The sequence below is a fragment of the Aquarana catesbeiana genome, linkage group LG01 (assembly GCF_042186555.1).
Source record: "Aquarana catesbeiana isolate 2022-GZ linkage group LG01, ASM4218655v1, whole genome shotgun sequence".
Lineage (NCBI taxonomy): Eukaryota > Metazoa > Chordata > Amphibia > Anura > Ranidae > Aquarana > Aquarana catesbeiana.
Window position 1 is genome coordinate 817,525,281 of NC_133324.1, and position 18,528 is coordinate 817,543,808.

General features: G+C 44.5%; 1 protein-coding gene across 1 annotated transcript in view; it reads left to right on the top strand.

The window, feature by feature from the left end:
- Positions 1 to 18,528, top strand: part of PPAT (phosphoribosyl pyrophosphate amidotransferase) — a 60,263-nt gene that overhangs the window by 16,121 nt on the left and 25,614 nt on the right. Inside the window, exons 4-5 of the mRNA XM_073608360.1 lie at positions 13,528 to 13,640; positions 17,236 to 17,378. Coding sequence (XP_073464461.1) covers positions 13,528 to 13,640; positions 17,236 to 17,378 — 256 coding nt within the window. The remainder of the gene's footprint in view (positions 1 to 13,527; positions 13,641 to 17,235; positions 17,379 to 18,528) is intronic.

An 18,528-nucleotide genomic window follows, 5' to 3' on the forward strand; every position in this document is an offset into this window, starting at 1 on the left:
GGCGAATCAGTCCGCTTTTTTACCTCCCCCAGGGAGGCATCCGCCTGGCTTGACACACTACCCCAGGACCGACAACCGAGAGCTTGATATGGAATCACCACCTGTTCACGTTTGAATATACTGGGCCCTGAGTATTAATATGAGGCAGTTCAGTTCCACCTGCTTACTTGATCCTAAATGTGACAGCCTCCATGAGGGACCCACAACTAATAAGCCAGTGCCCCTGGTGGCGTACACCAGGAGAACTTCTAAGTGGAAGTAGTAATGTTCCTCTCCTACAGGGACCTCAGGGAACCGGTTCACTACACACATTCAGATGGCGGCATTACCCCTCTTCTTCTTCATTTTTTTCTAAAAAAAATCTGTTTCACCATTTTTGCCTTTTCCCCCCTTTTTTTTTTCCTTTTATTTTTTATTATATATATGCAGGGTCGGGCCCAGCCCAATGTTTCATTGACTTGTTTCGGTTACCCTCCGTATTGCGGGTCCCCCCCGAAAGATTTGGTGGTGCCCCGGCGGGGCCCCAGGTTAGAGGACAGCGACTCGGCTCACCTGAGACCCCCAGGGACTCTTGGGGGGTTGAACCGCCTTTTGCACAGGACCCCCTCTGCAGCCGGCGTGCTGATTTTTGTTGGGATGGAAGCCTGCCTCAGTTTCAAGGGGTTGGGTGGGGTGGGGGGAGGGGTTAGTGGCCCCATAAGGGCAGATTTACTGTTTTGGGTTAAACGTTTGTTTTTGAAAAGTTTGGTTTTGCAAAAATGGGTTATAAATGCATTGCAAATGTCAGTAATGTATGGCTTTATGTGTTGTATTCGTCGGGTTGGCAGCCTCGAGGGAAGAGTACCCTTGTAATTTGCGCATCCCCAATATACCGTACAAATATGGCACCCCTTAGTATTTTGTCCTGGAACACCAGGGGTCTGAACTCTGAGGTTAAGGGATCACTGGTGTTCCAATTCATCAAAGCTCACAGCCCACATGTCTGTATACTACAGGAAACCCACCTAGTGGGTAGGAAAACTATGGCCCTAAAGAAACCCTGGATTGGATATCATTATCACTCCACATACTCTAACTTTGCGAGGGGCGTAAGTGTCCTAGTCCATAAATCTCTCCCCTTTAGGCTGCTGAACCTGGTACTCGACCCGGAGGGTAGATATGTGGTGATTCACGCTCAGATACATTCTATGAGATGGGTGATAGTGGGGGTGTACCTACCCCCCCCCCCGGCATCGATACCTCTTCTGCACCAGGTAGCCGCTAAGATAGCGGACTTTCAAAGTGACAATATAGCTATTTTGGGTGATTTTAATATGGCCCCCGATCCGGAGGTGGACAGGATGTCCAGTATTGGGCACCCCCACCCCGGCTCCGCAGACTGGGCGGAGCTATACGGTCTGACGGATGTGTGGCGATGGAGGAATCCTCACCATAGGGCCTACACCTGCCACTCAGCCTCACATAGATCCTTTTCCAGGATCGACTTGGCCTATGTGGACCGTACCGCCCTGTCTAGAGTTAGAGACATCATAATCCTTCCCAGGGGCGTGTCCGATCATGCACCACTCCTCCTGACACTGGAACTATCTCACACTCCAGGATTATCCCTGTGGAGACTGTCCAGATTCTGGGTGTCGGACGAGACGGTGGATGGGCACTTCGGATGGGCTATGAGGGAGTACTGGGATACCAACCCTGGCTCGGCCAGTGCATTGACGGTTTGGGATGCTTTCAAAGCATACACCAGAGGGAGATACCAGACTATTATAGCCAGGGTTCGTAGGGAGAGGCGAGCGGACTTATCTGACGCAGAGAGGAAGGCAGACCTGTTAGAGGCACAGTTCCTTAGGACGAAGGACCCTGGTGACTATGACACGCTTCAACTTTTGACCGGGGAGGTTGTCCAGATTTGCACTTCCCTCACTCGAAAAAGCCTTCTCGCCCAGACACAACGTATATTCGAACAGGGGGAGAGGTCAGGGAAGTTATTAGCTTGGTTGTCTAGGGAACAACAGGGGGGGATGTGCATACCACACATTCAAGGACCTGACGGACGTCTCACATACGACTCAGAAGAGATAAACGATAGCTTTGCCTCCTTTTATAGGAAGCTCTATGGCACTAGGGTCACATACACTAGAGACGAACTGACCGATTACCTAGAGCCCATTGACTTCCCGGTCCTGACGGTAAAATATCGTGACAACCTTGATGCCCCCATCACCACAGACGAATTACTTAAAGCCCTTAAGTCACTCCAGTCGGGCAAATCTCCGGGTCCGGACGGGATACCCGTTGAGTTCTATAAACAGTATGCTGAGGAGCTGACAGGGAAATTACAGGCTATGCTAAAGGAGGCGCAACGACTGGAGACACTTCCAAAATCATTAAGTGAGGCAGTGATTGTCGTGATCCCCAAGCCAGGGAAAGACTTGTCTCTATGCTCATCTTATCGCCCCATCTCCCTAATAAATGTTGATGCTAAGCTCCTGGCCAAGGTGTTGGCCATGAGACTTAACACAGTAATAACAGCCCTAATACATCCGGACCAAACGGGGTTCATGCCGGGGAGGGGAACGGACATCAACATCAGGAGGCTTTTTACCCATATGGATAGGGCGCAGGCGGAGTCAGCGGGAGTGGTGGTCTCCCTTGACGCCGAGAAGGCCTTTGACTCCGTAGAATGGGTCTTTTTATGGGAGGTCCTCTCGAGATTTGGATTCGGGACGAATTTCCTAAAATGGTTACGGATGCTATACGCCAACCCCACAGCTAGGATTCGCACTAACGGAACCCTCTCTGATTCTTTCCCCCTGGGTAGGGGCACACGTCAGGGTTGCCCTTTGTCGCCGGGGCTTTTCGCCTTGGCGATAGAGCCCCTTGCCATCACTTTGAGGGCGGAAGCAAGGGTGAAGGGAATAACGGTAGGCACAATTGAAGAGAAAGTGTCCCTGTACGCGGACGACACATTACTTTATCTTGCTGATCCCAATCAATCATTGCAGGAAGCTTTAAACCTATTTGAAAACTTCGCCCGATTTTCAGGTGTCCGCATAAATTGGGACAAGTCGGTCTTGTTTCCACTTCATCCCATGCTTCCCAGAGTGGACACTGCCACCCCACTACAGTGGGTGGACGAGTTCACGTATCTGGGTGTGAAAATCAGAAACGCTACCCACGAGTTTTTGGAAAAAAAATCTGCAGCCCCTTATCTCCCAACTCACAGTAAAATGCACGGCCTGGCGTTCCTTACCGCTCACCCCCGTAGGCAGAATTAATTTGCTTAAAATGGTATTTCTCCCGAAATTTCTGTATTTCTTCCGTAACACACCATCCCACATACCCAAGTCCTTTTTTAGACGGCTAGAGGGGATTTTGACCGCTTTCATCTGGGCTGGGAGACCCCCCAGAGTGGCAAAGAGAGGGTGCTTTACCTTCCTCTATCAGGAGGGGGACTTGCCCTGCCAAATTTTTTGATATACTATTGGGCCGCTGTACTGGTTACGGTGCGCTGGTGGTTCTCTCAGCCCAGACAAAACCCTGCAGTTAGACTCGAGGCTGCCATCTTGGGCTCCTACGCGGCCCTGTCAAACCTAGTGTACAGGGGTTCCAAGGCACCCTACCCTCTGACGACCCCAATGAAAACTACCATTAGAGTGTGGAGGGAGGCCAGGGCAATATATGCTGAGCCAAATCGCGTATCTCCTCACACTCCGCTTTGGGGTAATCCTACCCTATCCCATCTCTATGATATTCCAGATCCCTCCCAGTGGGCTACACGGGGAATAACCACTCTAAAACATGTTATAACCAATGGTAGGCTAACGTCCTTCAACGACCTTAAACGACAGTACTCTCTCCCACGAACTTTTGAGTTCAGATACTGGCAATTGAGACACGCGATGAGGGCGCAATTTCCGGATAAACTGACTCTGGAACCGGACTCAGTTGAGCGACTTTTGACCTCAAGTGCAATGGGGAAGCCCCTATCCACATTGTACATGTACCTGACGGTAGCACATGACATTAAGCCCACCCGTACGTTTGACAAATGGAAGGAGGATATTCAAGCACTGGGGGAGGAGGAATGGGAGGACTGTGTCTCAACCTACATCCCAACTGTGATGGCAGCTAAGGACAGGTTCATGCAGTTGAAGTTTCTTCATAGGGCCTACTTCACTCCGCATAGGATGGCAAAAATTTATCCCCATGTCGATCCATCATGCCCTCGGTGCAGGAGCGGAGAGGGGACATTTTGGCACATGGTGTGGGCATGCTCGAAGCTCGGACCATACTGGGAAGGGGTTACAGGGGTGTTAAATGACATATGTGGAACTGAGTTATCACCTGATCCCATGCTGCTTCTGTTGAGCTACTTGGGTGATGTTGAAGGGGACAGATACACTAAACTCTCTAACACTTATGCTGTTCTATGCAAGGAGGGAGATAATGCTACATTGGAAGTCAGCTGAGCCCCCCACCCTCGGGTCCTGGAAGAAGGCAGTAGACTCAGTGCTACCACTGTACAAACTTACATATGAAAGCAGACAGTGTCCTGCTAAATTTAATAAGGTCTGGTCGGCCTGGATGGCTACGCGTGGTTGAGGGACCGGGAGCTGGGGACCGAGTGACGGATTCCCCAGTCTTGGCTTGGGGCTTGCCCTGCCCTCGGACACGGGGGGTCGTCGGACCGTGACAGACGACGATTGTATTTAATCGGAGGAACTGTTCACACACATACTGGCTCTGGGGGGGTGGTGAACACGCAACCTGCTGATACTCAGAGCTGGCTCCAAATAGGAATATCCTACGATCTCATTGGGGAGGGAGATGGGGAATAGGCGGATGAAGACTGAAGGGGAATTACTAATAAGGCTGCCCAATACTTGGATGTAAGTTGGAAATAGGATAGAACGGGTTATATGTAAAAAGCGCAATATTGTTGTTCCATTCTCTCTATATGTTACAAGATATACAGGAAGCTAGTAAATATGCATATGTGAGATCCGGCACTGTTTCCTTAAAGGGATGCTTTACCATAATGATGTAATGACTGAATACTAACTGTCGCACACTGATGATTTTGTAATGCTGATTTGTTAAATAAAAACCTTTACTGTTAAAAAAAGAAATGTACATTTTACAATTGCTATGGGGGACAGTCTGCTGAGTAGAACAAACTTATTTTTTTCTTTTTTTTTTTTTTAACGAGAGTATTGGCTTGCTGAAGACCTGTGGCTCAGTACACTGTCAGGCAGCATGCTAAATTCAGACTGTCTGAGCAGAGCTTAAATCACGCGCAAACCCTCAGACTTGTGCTGTCCTCGTCTCGCCCAAAAAACAGGACCACTATCACAAGATGGTTAAAATGTGCTTTTGTAGGAAATGTCTGCCAAGGAGGAAATGCTCCAAATAGAGTAGTACATTTCAGACCCATTTTAATTTGAACCTCATGAGGGGGTGAAATGTGATTTAAAAAACAGCAACAAGGCATCTGGCCATGCTCCTATGTCTTATGAATGAAAATGTCCCTCTAAGGCACTATTCTCTGTAGTTTTTTTGACTTACCACTTTACTTAGAGCTCACATAAGATGAGAAACCATTCTACTGTGCACTTGCTGTAGATCTGAAAGGGACATGCAAAGAAAATAAAAAACAGCATTTTTGCTTGTATCAGGCGGTCCCTGACTTACAAACGACTCCTACTTACAAACTGAGGGAGACAACAGGAGGTGAGAGGAAATCTACTCCTAGGAAGGAAAATTAATTCCTGTAAGAGTTATTGTAGGAAAAGGTGTCTCCACTGAAGCTTTATCACCGATCCTTGTGTCAATGACCACCCAAAATTCAAAATCAAATTGTCAAAGTGAGGTGAAATCTTCTGAACATGAGCACAGACAGCAAAACAAATGTTAATGGTGTGTTAACCCTTTTCTATGCTATCCAAAAAAACGTATTTTTGGGGGGGGTTGGCTGGAACTTCTCCTCCCAGTTCATCCTTGCTGTCTAAAAATTCTCCTCCCAAGCACATTCCATTGACACCCTGCTTGGCAGAAACCGAGATCCCACTTGCATCTGACATGGGTCATCCATAGGGCAGCCCATTCACTTGAGTGGGCTGCCCTATGTGCAAAAAAGCCCCAAAGTAGCTCAAGAACCTTTTTGCTTGTGGCGTGTTGGACTCTTTTCAGTGCGTGTTTTTTGTAGCTCATTTATCATCTGCTAACCACAATTGAGTTGTCAACAATTGGGCTGCTTCCAAAAGCGCACCAAACCAGATCTGCATCACGCTTGCAGTGCCATAATGGCAACACAAGTGCGATGTGCGTTTGCAGTGAGTTTCCACAACACGCAGCAAATCAGGTGTTTTCTGTGCATTTGAAAACACGTCGCTGTAAATGCAGCCTAATTGGTAATGATGCCCCACTTGCGATTAGCATGCCATTATGGCGATGTGAGTCTCAAATGTGGCAAAGCATGGAGTTTGTGTGGGTTGTCACTTAAAAACACATGTGAATTCATGGCAATGCAAGCTCAATGAACATTTGCAGCGCATCGGAAGTCGCACTAGTGTCAACCGTAGCTTAGTGTTTGTAAAAGCAGAAGGTTTTTTATTTTCTATGCATGGGACATCTCTCCCCCTGATTCCCCCCCAATTGTCTAAGATCTCAGCGCAGCATCATTGGCAACCGCTACTATCAAAGTCAGTCAGCCAGTAAGAATAGGAAGGGGGCTGGGCTGCAGCTCCATGTCTGAATGGACACAAGGAGCTGAGGGGGCCAGGAGCACCAAAGAGGGACCCGAAAAAAGGCTGTTCTATGGAAATGCACTGCAACAGGGCAGGTAAGTATAACATGTTGTGTTTTTAATTTAAAAAAATGAGAATTTACAATCCCTTTTAAAGAGCCTAGTTCTTGTACGGCTACTTTTTAAAATGCAAGTAAAGCAGCTAAGTTAAATGTAGAACTACAGACACAAATAGTGCCCTTAGCTATTAGATGACTGTATTGGGTAACAATTTCATGTTTGCACCTGCAGACCCCAAATTCTTAGACCAGTCATGTAATAACTGTTCATGTTAGAGGAGCACTGCTTGGCTCACATGCCTTACATTCTTTAATCTGGATTGTTTTATATATTTACTATGGCTTTCTTTATAAATTATGATCAGCACGCTACATTCCAGAATCTGAAATTCTTGCTTTGGTAATTGTCGCCTTTGGGCAAAAATGTGACTTGCATAAGACTAGATGAATTGGACATGGCTGGATACATGCATGTTAATAATCTATACCACTTCTGTTCCTGCTCTTGCACCCCCTGTGATGAGGTTGTTTTTAGTATATGAACTGTTCAGTACAAAAGTACATTTCACTGACTTTCTAAATGAATGTTAAACCACCTTTGAACACAAACGAGACCGACTTCAGCATATTTTAATGCACAGTTTACATGAGATTGTACATGCCAACAGAACATTAAAGAATATATACAGCACTGAATTGTGGGAAAACCTTAGGTCATGGCCCCTTTATTGGATTTATATAGATTATAAAATTGTATTACAGCAATCTATTGCAGCTTAACAACTTGGATGTGGTGGCTGCATTAGTCTTTTTTAGGCTTGCCTGTTTGTTTTTCCAACAGAAAAAGCTCTCCTGTACAGTAAATGTAGTAGTTTAGAGTGTTGAGACCAACCATTTACCACTGACTGGGATGATTGAATGATGGTCAGTTTTTATTTACTCATATAACACATATATTCCAAAGGGGGGGGGGGGGGGGGACTTGCTGTAACTGCTTGTGCAACTACAGTGTGAGCTGGAGGTTCACCTCAATTTTGTTACACACGCACACGCATACGCACACACACGCACACACGCTGTCCAAAAGTCCCTCCTGTGCTCCTTCAACCAGAGTGGAGGCACTCTAATAAGCTTTAGTTTAGATATTGCGGCTGCATTCGTTTTTTTTTCAGGCGAAGAACATTTTTAGAAAGTTCATAAAACATCGATCTTGTCAGAAAAGTTATGTAATTGTCACTATTGGAAGTAGGGATGCACGATACCATTTTTTCCTTAATATCTTTCAGGACAGAACCTTGAGTGGCTCCACCCACTTGTTAGGAAACGCCCCTCCACCAAACTTGTTTAAAAGGAGTCTCCTTCCCACTTATCACCAGTTTTCGTGTTTCCTCTGGAGGGAACACATGGGGGAGTTAGGAGCTCTCAAAGTGCTGTCCTGAAAGGCCAGGCTCCCTACTCCACTATGTTTTAATTTTTTTTTTTTTTACTTGCCTCAGAGCTGGTTCCTCCCATCTCCACAGGCTGATGTAGTGCCTGGTGGATGGGCGGCTCCTCCCTTGTCAGTGCTCGGCAAGAGCCGGGATTGCTCCAGGGACGCTGCTCCCAGGCGGTGGCAGACGGCATGCAGACGTTCTGGTCCGATTGTTTGTTTTTTTTCCGGACGTCGCCGCCATCTTGGGAAGGGCAGTCAGAGGTACTGCTTCCACCAGAAGTAAGGTAACCGGAAGGGGGCGGCATCCTACGAGCAGGCACAGGGTGTCACTTCCGCTGGAAAGCGCAGGGGGGGGAGGGAAGAATAGGTCTAATGCCTATATTAAATTTTTAAACAAAATTTCAGGAAATATGATACAGCGCTGCGCTAAACAAACTAAGTAAGCAGCCAACACACCCGTAGACTCAGGGAAAACAAAGCAACTAAAAAATGCACAGTGTGGCGCTATTAAGTGAATACAATATAAAAAAAGTAAGCATAAATATTTAAATCAAAAACATCTCATGTGAGCATTTGTGACAGTGACTAGTGAAAAAGTAACACATATGTGTATATAGATGAATTACGCATCAAAGGCAAAATCAAATATAGAGTCCATAACACCAAAGGGAAAAGTCCGTGATAGCAGTGTGTAAATGGTATACAGGTATACTTCTTGTATATGCAGGAAGATCAATTAGACCCGGTAGCCTGGTAGATGAATGGACCTTAAACGACCAGAGGTGCACAGAAATTTAAAAACGGTGCCAGGACCATCACCAGAAGATATGGAGGCTTACCAGAAGTAGTGGCCTGAAATAGGATATGCTAGAACAGGTCAAGTAGGCTTGGTGACCAACTGGTCTGGATGTATTGTCTGGATAGATGTCATCACCACACCAACGGAGGGAAGGGGGGGAAGCAATCAGCACGATTTCCTCGAAAATAATCACACCACCAAGCCAAGCGAAAGATTCATGTACCATATGAGAGATGAAGACACTCACATAGTGTAATAACGTATTAACTTGGATTTATTAAAAATAGCAATAAAAAACAAACTCACATTTTGTGCAGATCAAACAGGCATGTAAATCGTATAGCGGTAGTTGTGAGGGGTCCACCCGACATGTTTCAACTAAAAAAGTCGTCTTCTGGGGGACGACTTTTTTAGTTGAAACATGTCGGGTGGACCCCTCACAACTACCGCTATACGATTTACATGCCTGTTTGATCTGCACAAAATGTGAGTTTGTTTTTTATTGCTATTTTTAATAAATCCAAGTTAATACGTTATTACACTATGTGAGTGTCTTCATCTCTCATATGGTACATGAATCTTTCGCTTGGCTTGGTGGTGTGATTATTTTCGAGGAAATCGTGCTGATTGCTTCCCCCCCTTCCCTCCGTTGGTGTGGTGATGACATCTATCCAGACAATACATCCAGACCAGTTGGTCACCAAGCCTACTTGACCTGTTCTAGCATATGCTATTTCAGGCCACTACTTCTGGTAAGCCTCCATATCTTCTGGTGATGGTCCTGGCACCGTTTTTAAATTTCTGTGTACCTCTGGTCGTTTAAGGTCCATTCATCTACCAGGCTACCGGGTCTAATTGATCTTCCTGCATATACAAGAAGTATACCTGTATACCATTTACACACTGCTATCACGGACTTTTCCCTTTGGTGTTATGGACTCTATATTTGATTTTGCCTTTGATGCGTAATTCATCTATATACACATATGTGTTACTTTTTCACTAGTCACTGTCACAAATGCTCACATGAGATGTTTTTGATTTAAATATTTATGCTTACTTTTTTTTATACTATATTAAATTTTTGCCACAAGCATCGCTCTGCTGCCTTAGCATGGACTCAGGAACCGCAGCAAGTGGGACAGGCACCAGCAAGGCCCAGGTAAGAAGCAGACTGGATGTTCTGCTCTATTTTACTGTGGGGTCTCTCTAGCTCTCTTCTCCCTAGTTCTTAGTGGGGTTTGAGTTTTTTTCCCCCTTGGTGGCGGGGGCCTGCCTGGACACATGCCTGGACACATGAGTCTGGTGTTTTCTCTTACTGTGCACCTGTGGTGAGCATCTTGAATGGTTTCAGGCTGACTCAAAAGGATGGTTTCTTTTTCCTTTTTTTTTTTTTTTTTTTTCCCCCCTTATAGCAGGCCAAGAGCTCTGACTCAGGGATTAAAAAGAAATGTCTTTCATGCAAAACTAAGTTACCTGAAGGCTGGAAAAAGACTTTGTCAAGCATGCATTGGCTCTTTGGTGAAGGAAGATGCTTCTTCCGCATGCAGCGATCTGATCGCATCTGTCAAAGGAATTGGATGCTACCATTCAATCCTTTAGATCTTCACTTACAAATCCATCCTCCAGTCAGCCTACTACCTCACAATTCTCTCAAGGCTCACTGTTAGTCCCGGCAGTGGAGGCAGAAATGGGTCCCCTGAACCAGGAATGGCTTTCTCCCCTCACGTATTAATGAAGATGAGGGCTGGAGAATATGCCTTCCAAATAAAAGTTGTCTTTGGACCAAGTAGAAGGCCGCTTGAGGGTAATTTATGCTACTTTGGGCCTAGAGGAAGAGCGTAAAGAATTCTTTGCATGACAGAATGTATGCAGAACTCGGCGAGCTTTCTGAGACAATCAAGAGAATGGACTGAGCCTGAAAGAAAACCTTTTCTTAAGGGCTCATAAGAGAAGGAGCCCAGCGACACTCAAAAATAAGGTTCCAAAACTCGATGCAGCCTTTTCTCAAGTGTCAAGATCAACTGATCTAACATATGAGGATATGGGGATTTTAAAAGACCCCTTGGATAAAAAGATGGATCAACAGAAGAGGGCTTGGCAATCCATCATGGGCAACCTCAAGCCAGCAATGGCAACTACTTGTGTCTCCAGATATATGGAGTATTGGGTGAATCGGCTTAAAGCTCACATAGTAGCTGATGCTCCTAAATGAAAAATCCTTGATTCCTTTTCAACCCTGTCAGCAGCTGTAGCCTATCAGGATGACAGCCAAAGCCACAGCCCTTACTAATTCAGTCAGGAGGGCTCTGTGGTTAACCTGGCGACGCGGCATCTAAAAACAAAGTATGCGGGGTCCCGTTCTTGGTGGGATTTGTTTGGCCCTGATTTTTGGATTCAGTTCTTGACAGAACTGCGGTTAAAAAATCTTTTCCTGTCAAGAAGAAACAGCTAGGCAAACTATTTTGTCCTCAAAGGGCTCAGGAACAAAACAAGCCTCTTTTCCATCCTCCTGTGTCAACAAGCAAGACACAATGACAGCTGGTTACAAGTGGGGGGAAGACTTAAAAGTTTTCTCCCCTGTTGGGGAAGCATAACAAAACCAGTACATTCTGTGCATGCTGGCCCAAGGTTACAGAATAGAATTTTAATATCTCCCCTCGGAAAGGTACTTTATAACAAACCTACCAAGAGATGCAACAAAAGCTCTAGCCATGAAGAACCTATTAAAGGATCTGATAAAGCAGGGGGTTGTGACTCAGGTTCCACAGGGGGAGCATTATCAGGGATTCTGTTCCCATATATTCCTGATAAAGAAGCCGTCCGGAAGTTTTCACTTAATCCTCAGCCAGCCACAAATAGACCTGTTTGCGTCAGAAGAAAATACACAACTTATGGTTTTCTTCTCCATTCACAGAAACTACAGTTCCCAGGGGTTAGATGCGTTATTCCAGCCTTGGAATTTTCATCTGGGTTACGCTTTTCCCCTGTTTTAACTAATCCTGTTAGTATTAAGGAAAATACAGGGGGAGAAAGTGCCAGTGATTCTATTTACTCCATTTTGGGCAAATGGGCATAGTTTACCACCGTTCTGCAGATGGCAGTCAAACCATCTTGGCAGCTGCCTCTCTGGCAAGACTTGCTTCTCCAAGGTCCAATACATCATCTGGAAGTGACCAGTCTAAGCCTCATTGCCTGGTATCTGAGGAGCAGTTGTTAAACAAAGGTCTGTCGCAACCTTTGGTAACTACCTTACTTTTCAGTAGAAAAGAGGTGTTGCAAAAGTTTTAATTGTTTATCGTTTATACAATAGATGTGAACAAAAAAGCAGGAAAATTAATAAATGGAGAATAGGGAGTAAATTAGGGGGTTAAACAGAAGATTTGTTCATCCCTTTGATCTGCAGATAAAGAAACAAATGTACAAAAAAAGTTTTTTTATTTTGGTGTTTCAGGGCTGAGCAATGTTAATAAACATTGCCGAGAGAGATTATAATTTTTTTTTTTTTTTTGACAGCTCCAATTACCCGACGACTTTAACGCTGGGGGTGCCCACTGACAGCTCAAAGAGCCGAGCCTGAAAGTATCGGTTTCAGGTATCGGTGCATTTGCACATGTACCGGTACTTGTGCTAATACGCGGTATTGATATTAGTATCAGTGTAACCCTAATTGGAATCTGCAATATTTTCTTAAAAGGGCCAATAATTACCAAATTAATCACAAACCGCGTGGTTTGTAATTCAATATTTTCTTTTCTTCAATATTTTCTTCTAAAAAAAAAAACTACCAGCATCATCATTCCACCATGTAATGGTGCTGAATGCAGTGGCTCCATCCTTAGATGACCCAAAATGACAATTTAGGTGATGCTCAGTTAGAGAGGTAAGTCCAGCTAGACCGCTGTGAGTGCAGGCAGGGACGGGGAGCTTGTCCTAGCTCTAAGCTGCAGCAATGTCAAAGGAAAAAGATCCATAAGCTGCATATGACGCAGACCCATGTGCATGAAGTGAGATGAATGGCAGCCTCAGCCTGGACTCCAGCCAAGGCCACACCCCTGACATGTTTTGCTCCACCCCTATCCATCAATAGATGGTGTATGTGTGAGTGTAGCCACCCTGAGACCAGCAAGTGTGCGATTTGCAGACTTGCCAGATGAAAATATTGGAGAGTAGCCTGAAAAAAAAAAATTCAGCCACTACATCTGGTCTTGGGTAGGAATAAGACTGTAGGTGGCTACGGTAATGTGTTAGGCTGTAAATTGTCAGGGTGCTAGCAGGGTGTCTGTTGCCAGCCGTCCATGGCACACTGTACTGGGCCACTCACCCACAGGCCTGTCAAATTTGGGACAAGTGGCTTTGTGCGTGCAGCACCTGGTGGCTCTATATACATAAACGGCTCGTTCAGGGTGTACAGGCCCCGGTTATATTTAGTTGTGTGGAGCACCTGTTATAACAATCACACTTTTTTTTTTTTTTTTTTTTTTTTAAGTTGATGCGACATGGAATTGGCCTGTCTACAAGTTCCGATAGTGAACTCATCACTCAGCTTCTGGCCTTTACACCTCCTGAGGAAGAAGATCACACACCTGATTGGATAGCACGGTGAGTTTTCACTTCTGTTTTTAGCTGAAGTTTTTCCAGGAACTGGAAGGCTCCCTCCTGTTCTATCTCAAGAGGCTCTAGAACTCTTCAAATGAGCTGCAGGAGTCCTTGCAACACATTATGAAGTGGCCTGTTAGTAGGGTGGTGGTTTAGTGCATGGTCATGTAACCCCGAGTGTGGTCATGGGGCTCAATTACACTTTGCCATTTGAAGAATTATCCACAGTAGAACATTCTTCAGAGGGTGTTTGACAGGCATTGAGGTGGATGGTTGCACATCGGAAGGGATAATTTTTTGCTGCATTGCATTGTGCCTACAGCTTAAAGGAGAGTGTTTAGAGGGCAGTAAAAACACATCTCAACTGCATGTTTTAAAAAAGGGTGCCCAGGACAACCAAGCACATATGGTGAGTAGGCCCTGATGGCATTGTACATTAAGGCTTCGTTCACAAAATGGTGCAGAGATTTAACTTTTTCTGCAAGGGCACAAAAAAAATCATTGTTCAGTGTGCCCTGTTCACACCAACACTGGTATCGCGTGCGGCTTTTTCTCTGTGCAGGAATCTCCAACACATATAAAACTTACTGAAACATGAAGGTAAACTCATGTCTCTGCAAGTGAAATCTGCACATAAGTCTCCATCAGTTTTTCTGAAGTTAGTGTGAAATGAGGCTTTGTCTAAAATCTCTTACACTGCAATGATTTATGATATTGCAACATTGTTTGGCTTCTGTTATGTGGATATATTGCCATCTTTCCGAGAGAGAATTCAATCTGCTGTCAGCACAGCGACTAAAGGTCAGTTACAACTACAAGTTTAATGGCGGTTCATCCAGAAATATAACTCCAGGTTAGCTATAGTATTAACTGAAGCAATCAGCTGTGATGGGTTTTTAGTCGCCCCCACCACTCCATCCAATTAAGCACTTGACCTCTCGAAGATTTTACCCCCTTCTGGAAGGTTCTACCCCCTTCAGTCTTTCCAATTCAGCACTGTGCTACTTTAACTGGCAATTACGCGGTCATGCAACACTGTATGCAAATTAAATGTACAGTGAAGTCCATATATATATATTTAGACACTAGCACGATTTTCATACTTTTGGCTCTGTATGCCACCAGAATAAAATTAAAACAAAACAATGCAAATGATTTTGAAGTGCAGACTTTCAGCTTTTAATTCAAGGGTTTGAACATAAATGTCAAGTACAAATTTTAGGAACCGCAACCATTTTTATACAAAGTCTCCCCCCCCCCCCCCCCCCCATTTTTACTATTTTGTTGAGAATCCTTTGACCTCCTGAAGTCTGGAACCCATGGACATTACTAAAGACTGGGTTTCCTCCTTTTTGATGCTTTGCCAGGCTCTAACTGCAGCGGTCTTTAGTTCTTTGTGGGCCTTTCTGCCTTTAGCTTTGCCTTCAAAAAGTGAAATGCATGCTCAATTGGGTTGAGATCAGGTGATTGACTCGGCCATTGCAGAATATTCCACTTTTCCTTCAAAAGCTCCTGGGTTGCTTTTGCAGCGTGGTGCTTGTTTTTTTGTTTTTCATTGTCCATCTGTACTGTGATGCGACATCCAATCAACTTTGCTGCTTTTGGTTGAATCTGGGCTGACAGTATATCTCTAAACACTGCAGAATTCATCTGTCACATCAAACACCAATGACCCAGTGCCACTGGAAGCATTGCATGCCCATGCCATCATACTGCCTCCACCATGTGACGACAGGTGACATTGTGTGCTTTGGAACATGAGCTGTTCCAAGCCTTCTCCATGCTTTTTTTTCTTCCCATCGTTCTGGTATGGATTAATATTGGTTCCATCCAAAGAATGCTTTTCCAGAACTGATCTGGCTTTTTTTAAATTTTTTTTGGCAAAGTCTCTAATATGGCTTTTCTATTTAGGCTTATTGAATGGTTTGCACCTTGTGGGGAACCCTCTGTATTTGGTCTTGTGAAGTCTTCTCTTGATTGTAGACTTTGACAATGATACACCCACCTCCTGGAGTGTGTCCTTCATTTGTCTTGCTGTTGTAAATGGGTTTTTCTTTACCATAGAGAGAATCCTGCGATCATCCACAATTGTTGTCTTCTGTGTAAAACATCCAGGCCTTATGTTGCTGAGCTCACCACTGCGTTCTTCTTTCCACAGAATGTACCAAACTGTTGATTTGGCCACTCCTAATGTTGCTGCTATCTCTGATGGATTTGCTTGTTTTTTGAAGCCTTACAATGGCCTAAATCACTTGCATAGACCGATCCTTTGAATGCATGATGTAGGTTCACAGCAATAGATTCCAAATGCAAATACCACACTCAGAATCAATTCCAGACCTACCGAAGGAGTAGTCCACACCTGGAAACAGCCTTTGATTCATTTGTTCAATTACTTTTGGTCACTTGAAAAAGGGAGGGGGATGGCTATTAAGAGCAGTCATTCCTGAACCCTGCCTCTGATTTGGATGTACATACCCTCAAATTAAACTTGAGTGTGCACTTTCAGCCCATATCCATTATAGAACTATAGCTTGAATATGTTTTTGGTAAATAACTGAAAAAAAAAATAAAATTACGCATGTGTCCAAATGTATATGGACCTAACTGTAATATAGTTTTTGTGTAACCAAAAGAATTTTTTTATTTGATCACAGTTTATTTTTAATCATTATAAATAAAAATCTAAAATTTGAATAATTTTCTCCTTTGTTTTATAAAGCCTAGCCAATCAAATTTCTTTATAAATGGTATCTACATGGAATATATACTGGAATGTATGCACCTAATAGACACTTTACTTCAATGGTGGTGATCGGAGACTGATGGAGTGGCAGGCAATCTGGCGCTAATGGGCACTGGCTGAGAGGGTTACTGCCACTGCTGGTGACTAATGCAATGATCAGTGATAACACTACGCTGACTGTACTGATGACACTGGCTGGGAAGGAGTTAACGTCTATGGGCCAATCCAGGGTTTAACAATGTGTAATGCGTGCTGCTTTTACTTATCTGGCTGATTTTTCTCCCTGCTTTTCAGGCAGAAGAAACGGCCAGATCACTGTTCACTGTACAGTTGGATTGAACACAACTGATCAGCGGGTTTCAGCTGAAATCTATCAAACTCGTGCTGTGTCCAACACAGCACAGGTCAGCAGGGGGCACGCACGTGTGCCCCAAACCCAGAAACAAGATGGCAATGTACATTGGCAATCCTGCACTCAGTATCTTTACAGTGAGCAGTTGGCAGGGGGTTAAAGTGCGTCCATGATAACCCCCTTTTAAGAGAAGAGGCAGCAAGAAAAGTTTTATCTTTTTCAAGATGCTTGCTCAATATAGTTTTCGATGGCCGTCTCATGTTTTGCTGACTGCTACCAAATGAACCAGCTGCTTTAGCAAGCTGGGCAAACTTTTCCAAAAATGCACCTGCATAGATTTGAATAGGCCTTAAAGCAGACATTGGAGGAAATTATCACCATCACCCCTAATTCACTCCTAATTAAATTTGTTACAAGCAATCTTCTGCCCAAGCAAAATGTTGGTCATTCATAGATTTGTGTGTGGTGTGAGTTGTTACATTCAATGATTTTTATTTCAGAATTAGGAACTTGATGAATGAGACTCCAACATCCTACTCACTGCTCATTATGCACAGTGATTTCATCTATGCGGTACGTGACCCCTATGGCAACAGACCTCTGTGCATTGGAAGGCTTATCCCAGTGAACTATGAAATAAAAGGTAATTTTACGTACAAATGTCCTCACAATAAGGATTGCCTAAAGCCTAGTACACACAGGCTGAATGTCTGATGACATCGACCGGTTCAATAGTAACCGGCCCACCTTTGGCCCATGTCCGACAGACTGGTGTTTAATGGGGCATACCCAAAAAAGGTCTGCCGAAAGGCTCCCGACCAACACTCTCAGCCAGTGGCCAGAGTGTTCCTGGGGGGGGGGGGGGGGGGGGGGGGGGGGGGTGGTAAGAGATAATCGGGTTGTCCCAGTCAGAACACGATAGAACAGCAAGGGAGATGGATGTACTAACATTGCATAGTTAGTACAGCTGCTCCTCCTGAGCTGTCAGTTTTGGTATATTTTTTTCTTCAGCCTTGCTGGTTTGAACAAAATACTAGTATACCATGCTTTACTCTTCCTGTATGTAAGAAGGTGGCCTGGTCTAAATCAGGAACTTGTTGAGGTGTTGGCCTTCAATTTCTCCAGATCTCAATCCAATTGAATATCTGTGGGATGCGCTGGAAAAAAGTCTTGTCCTTGGAGGCCCCACCTTGCAACATATAGGACTTGGTGCCAGATACTATACCTTCAGAGATCTAGTAGAGTTCCATGCCTCAAAGGGTTATAGTGGGTGGTCATAATGTTATGACTGTTTGATTATGCGTTTTATACATACATTTTTTAAAGTATTTGTGTAGTGTAGAACTATACAGGCATGGTTTGGAAGTATTGGGATACTGCATACAATGTATCAATCTACAATACTGAATTGATTATCCTTGCAGTGATTTGTCTAATCGCCTACCATAAAGGGAAAATCAGCTTATATACTTCAGTTGTAACAGTGCTGTTAAAAAAAAAAAAAGCATTTCATGACAAACTAGTTGCATGGCTGTCTCTGGCTTTAAAATTTTGTGATAACAGGAATAAAGTATGCAGCAAGTAAAGTGTGAACTCCTATTGTGGTTTGCTGATTGGAAAATCTTTTTACAGACAGAGGAGAGACTGCCGCTGCTTCCTGTGTGCTCTCACTCCTGTAGTGAGCTGACAATGCTGCACTGAAATCTCAGTTGGTGTTATCAGTCCTGCTCATTTCACCTCCGAGTTACAGCACACCTCCCCCATATTGTATAGATGAGAAGGTGATCCCAACA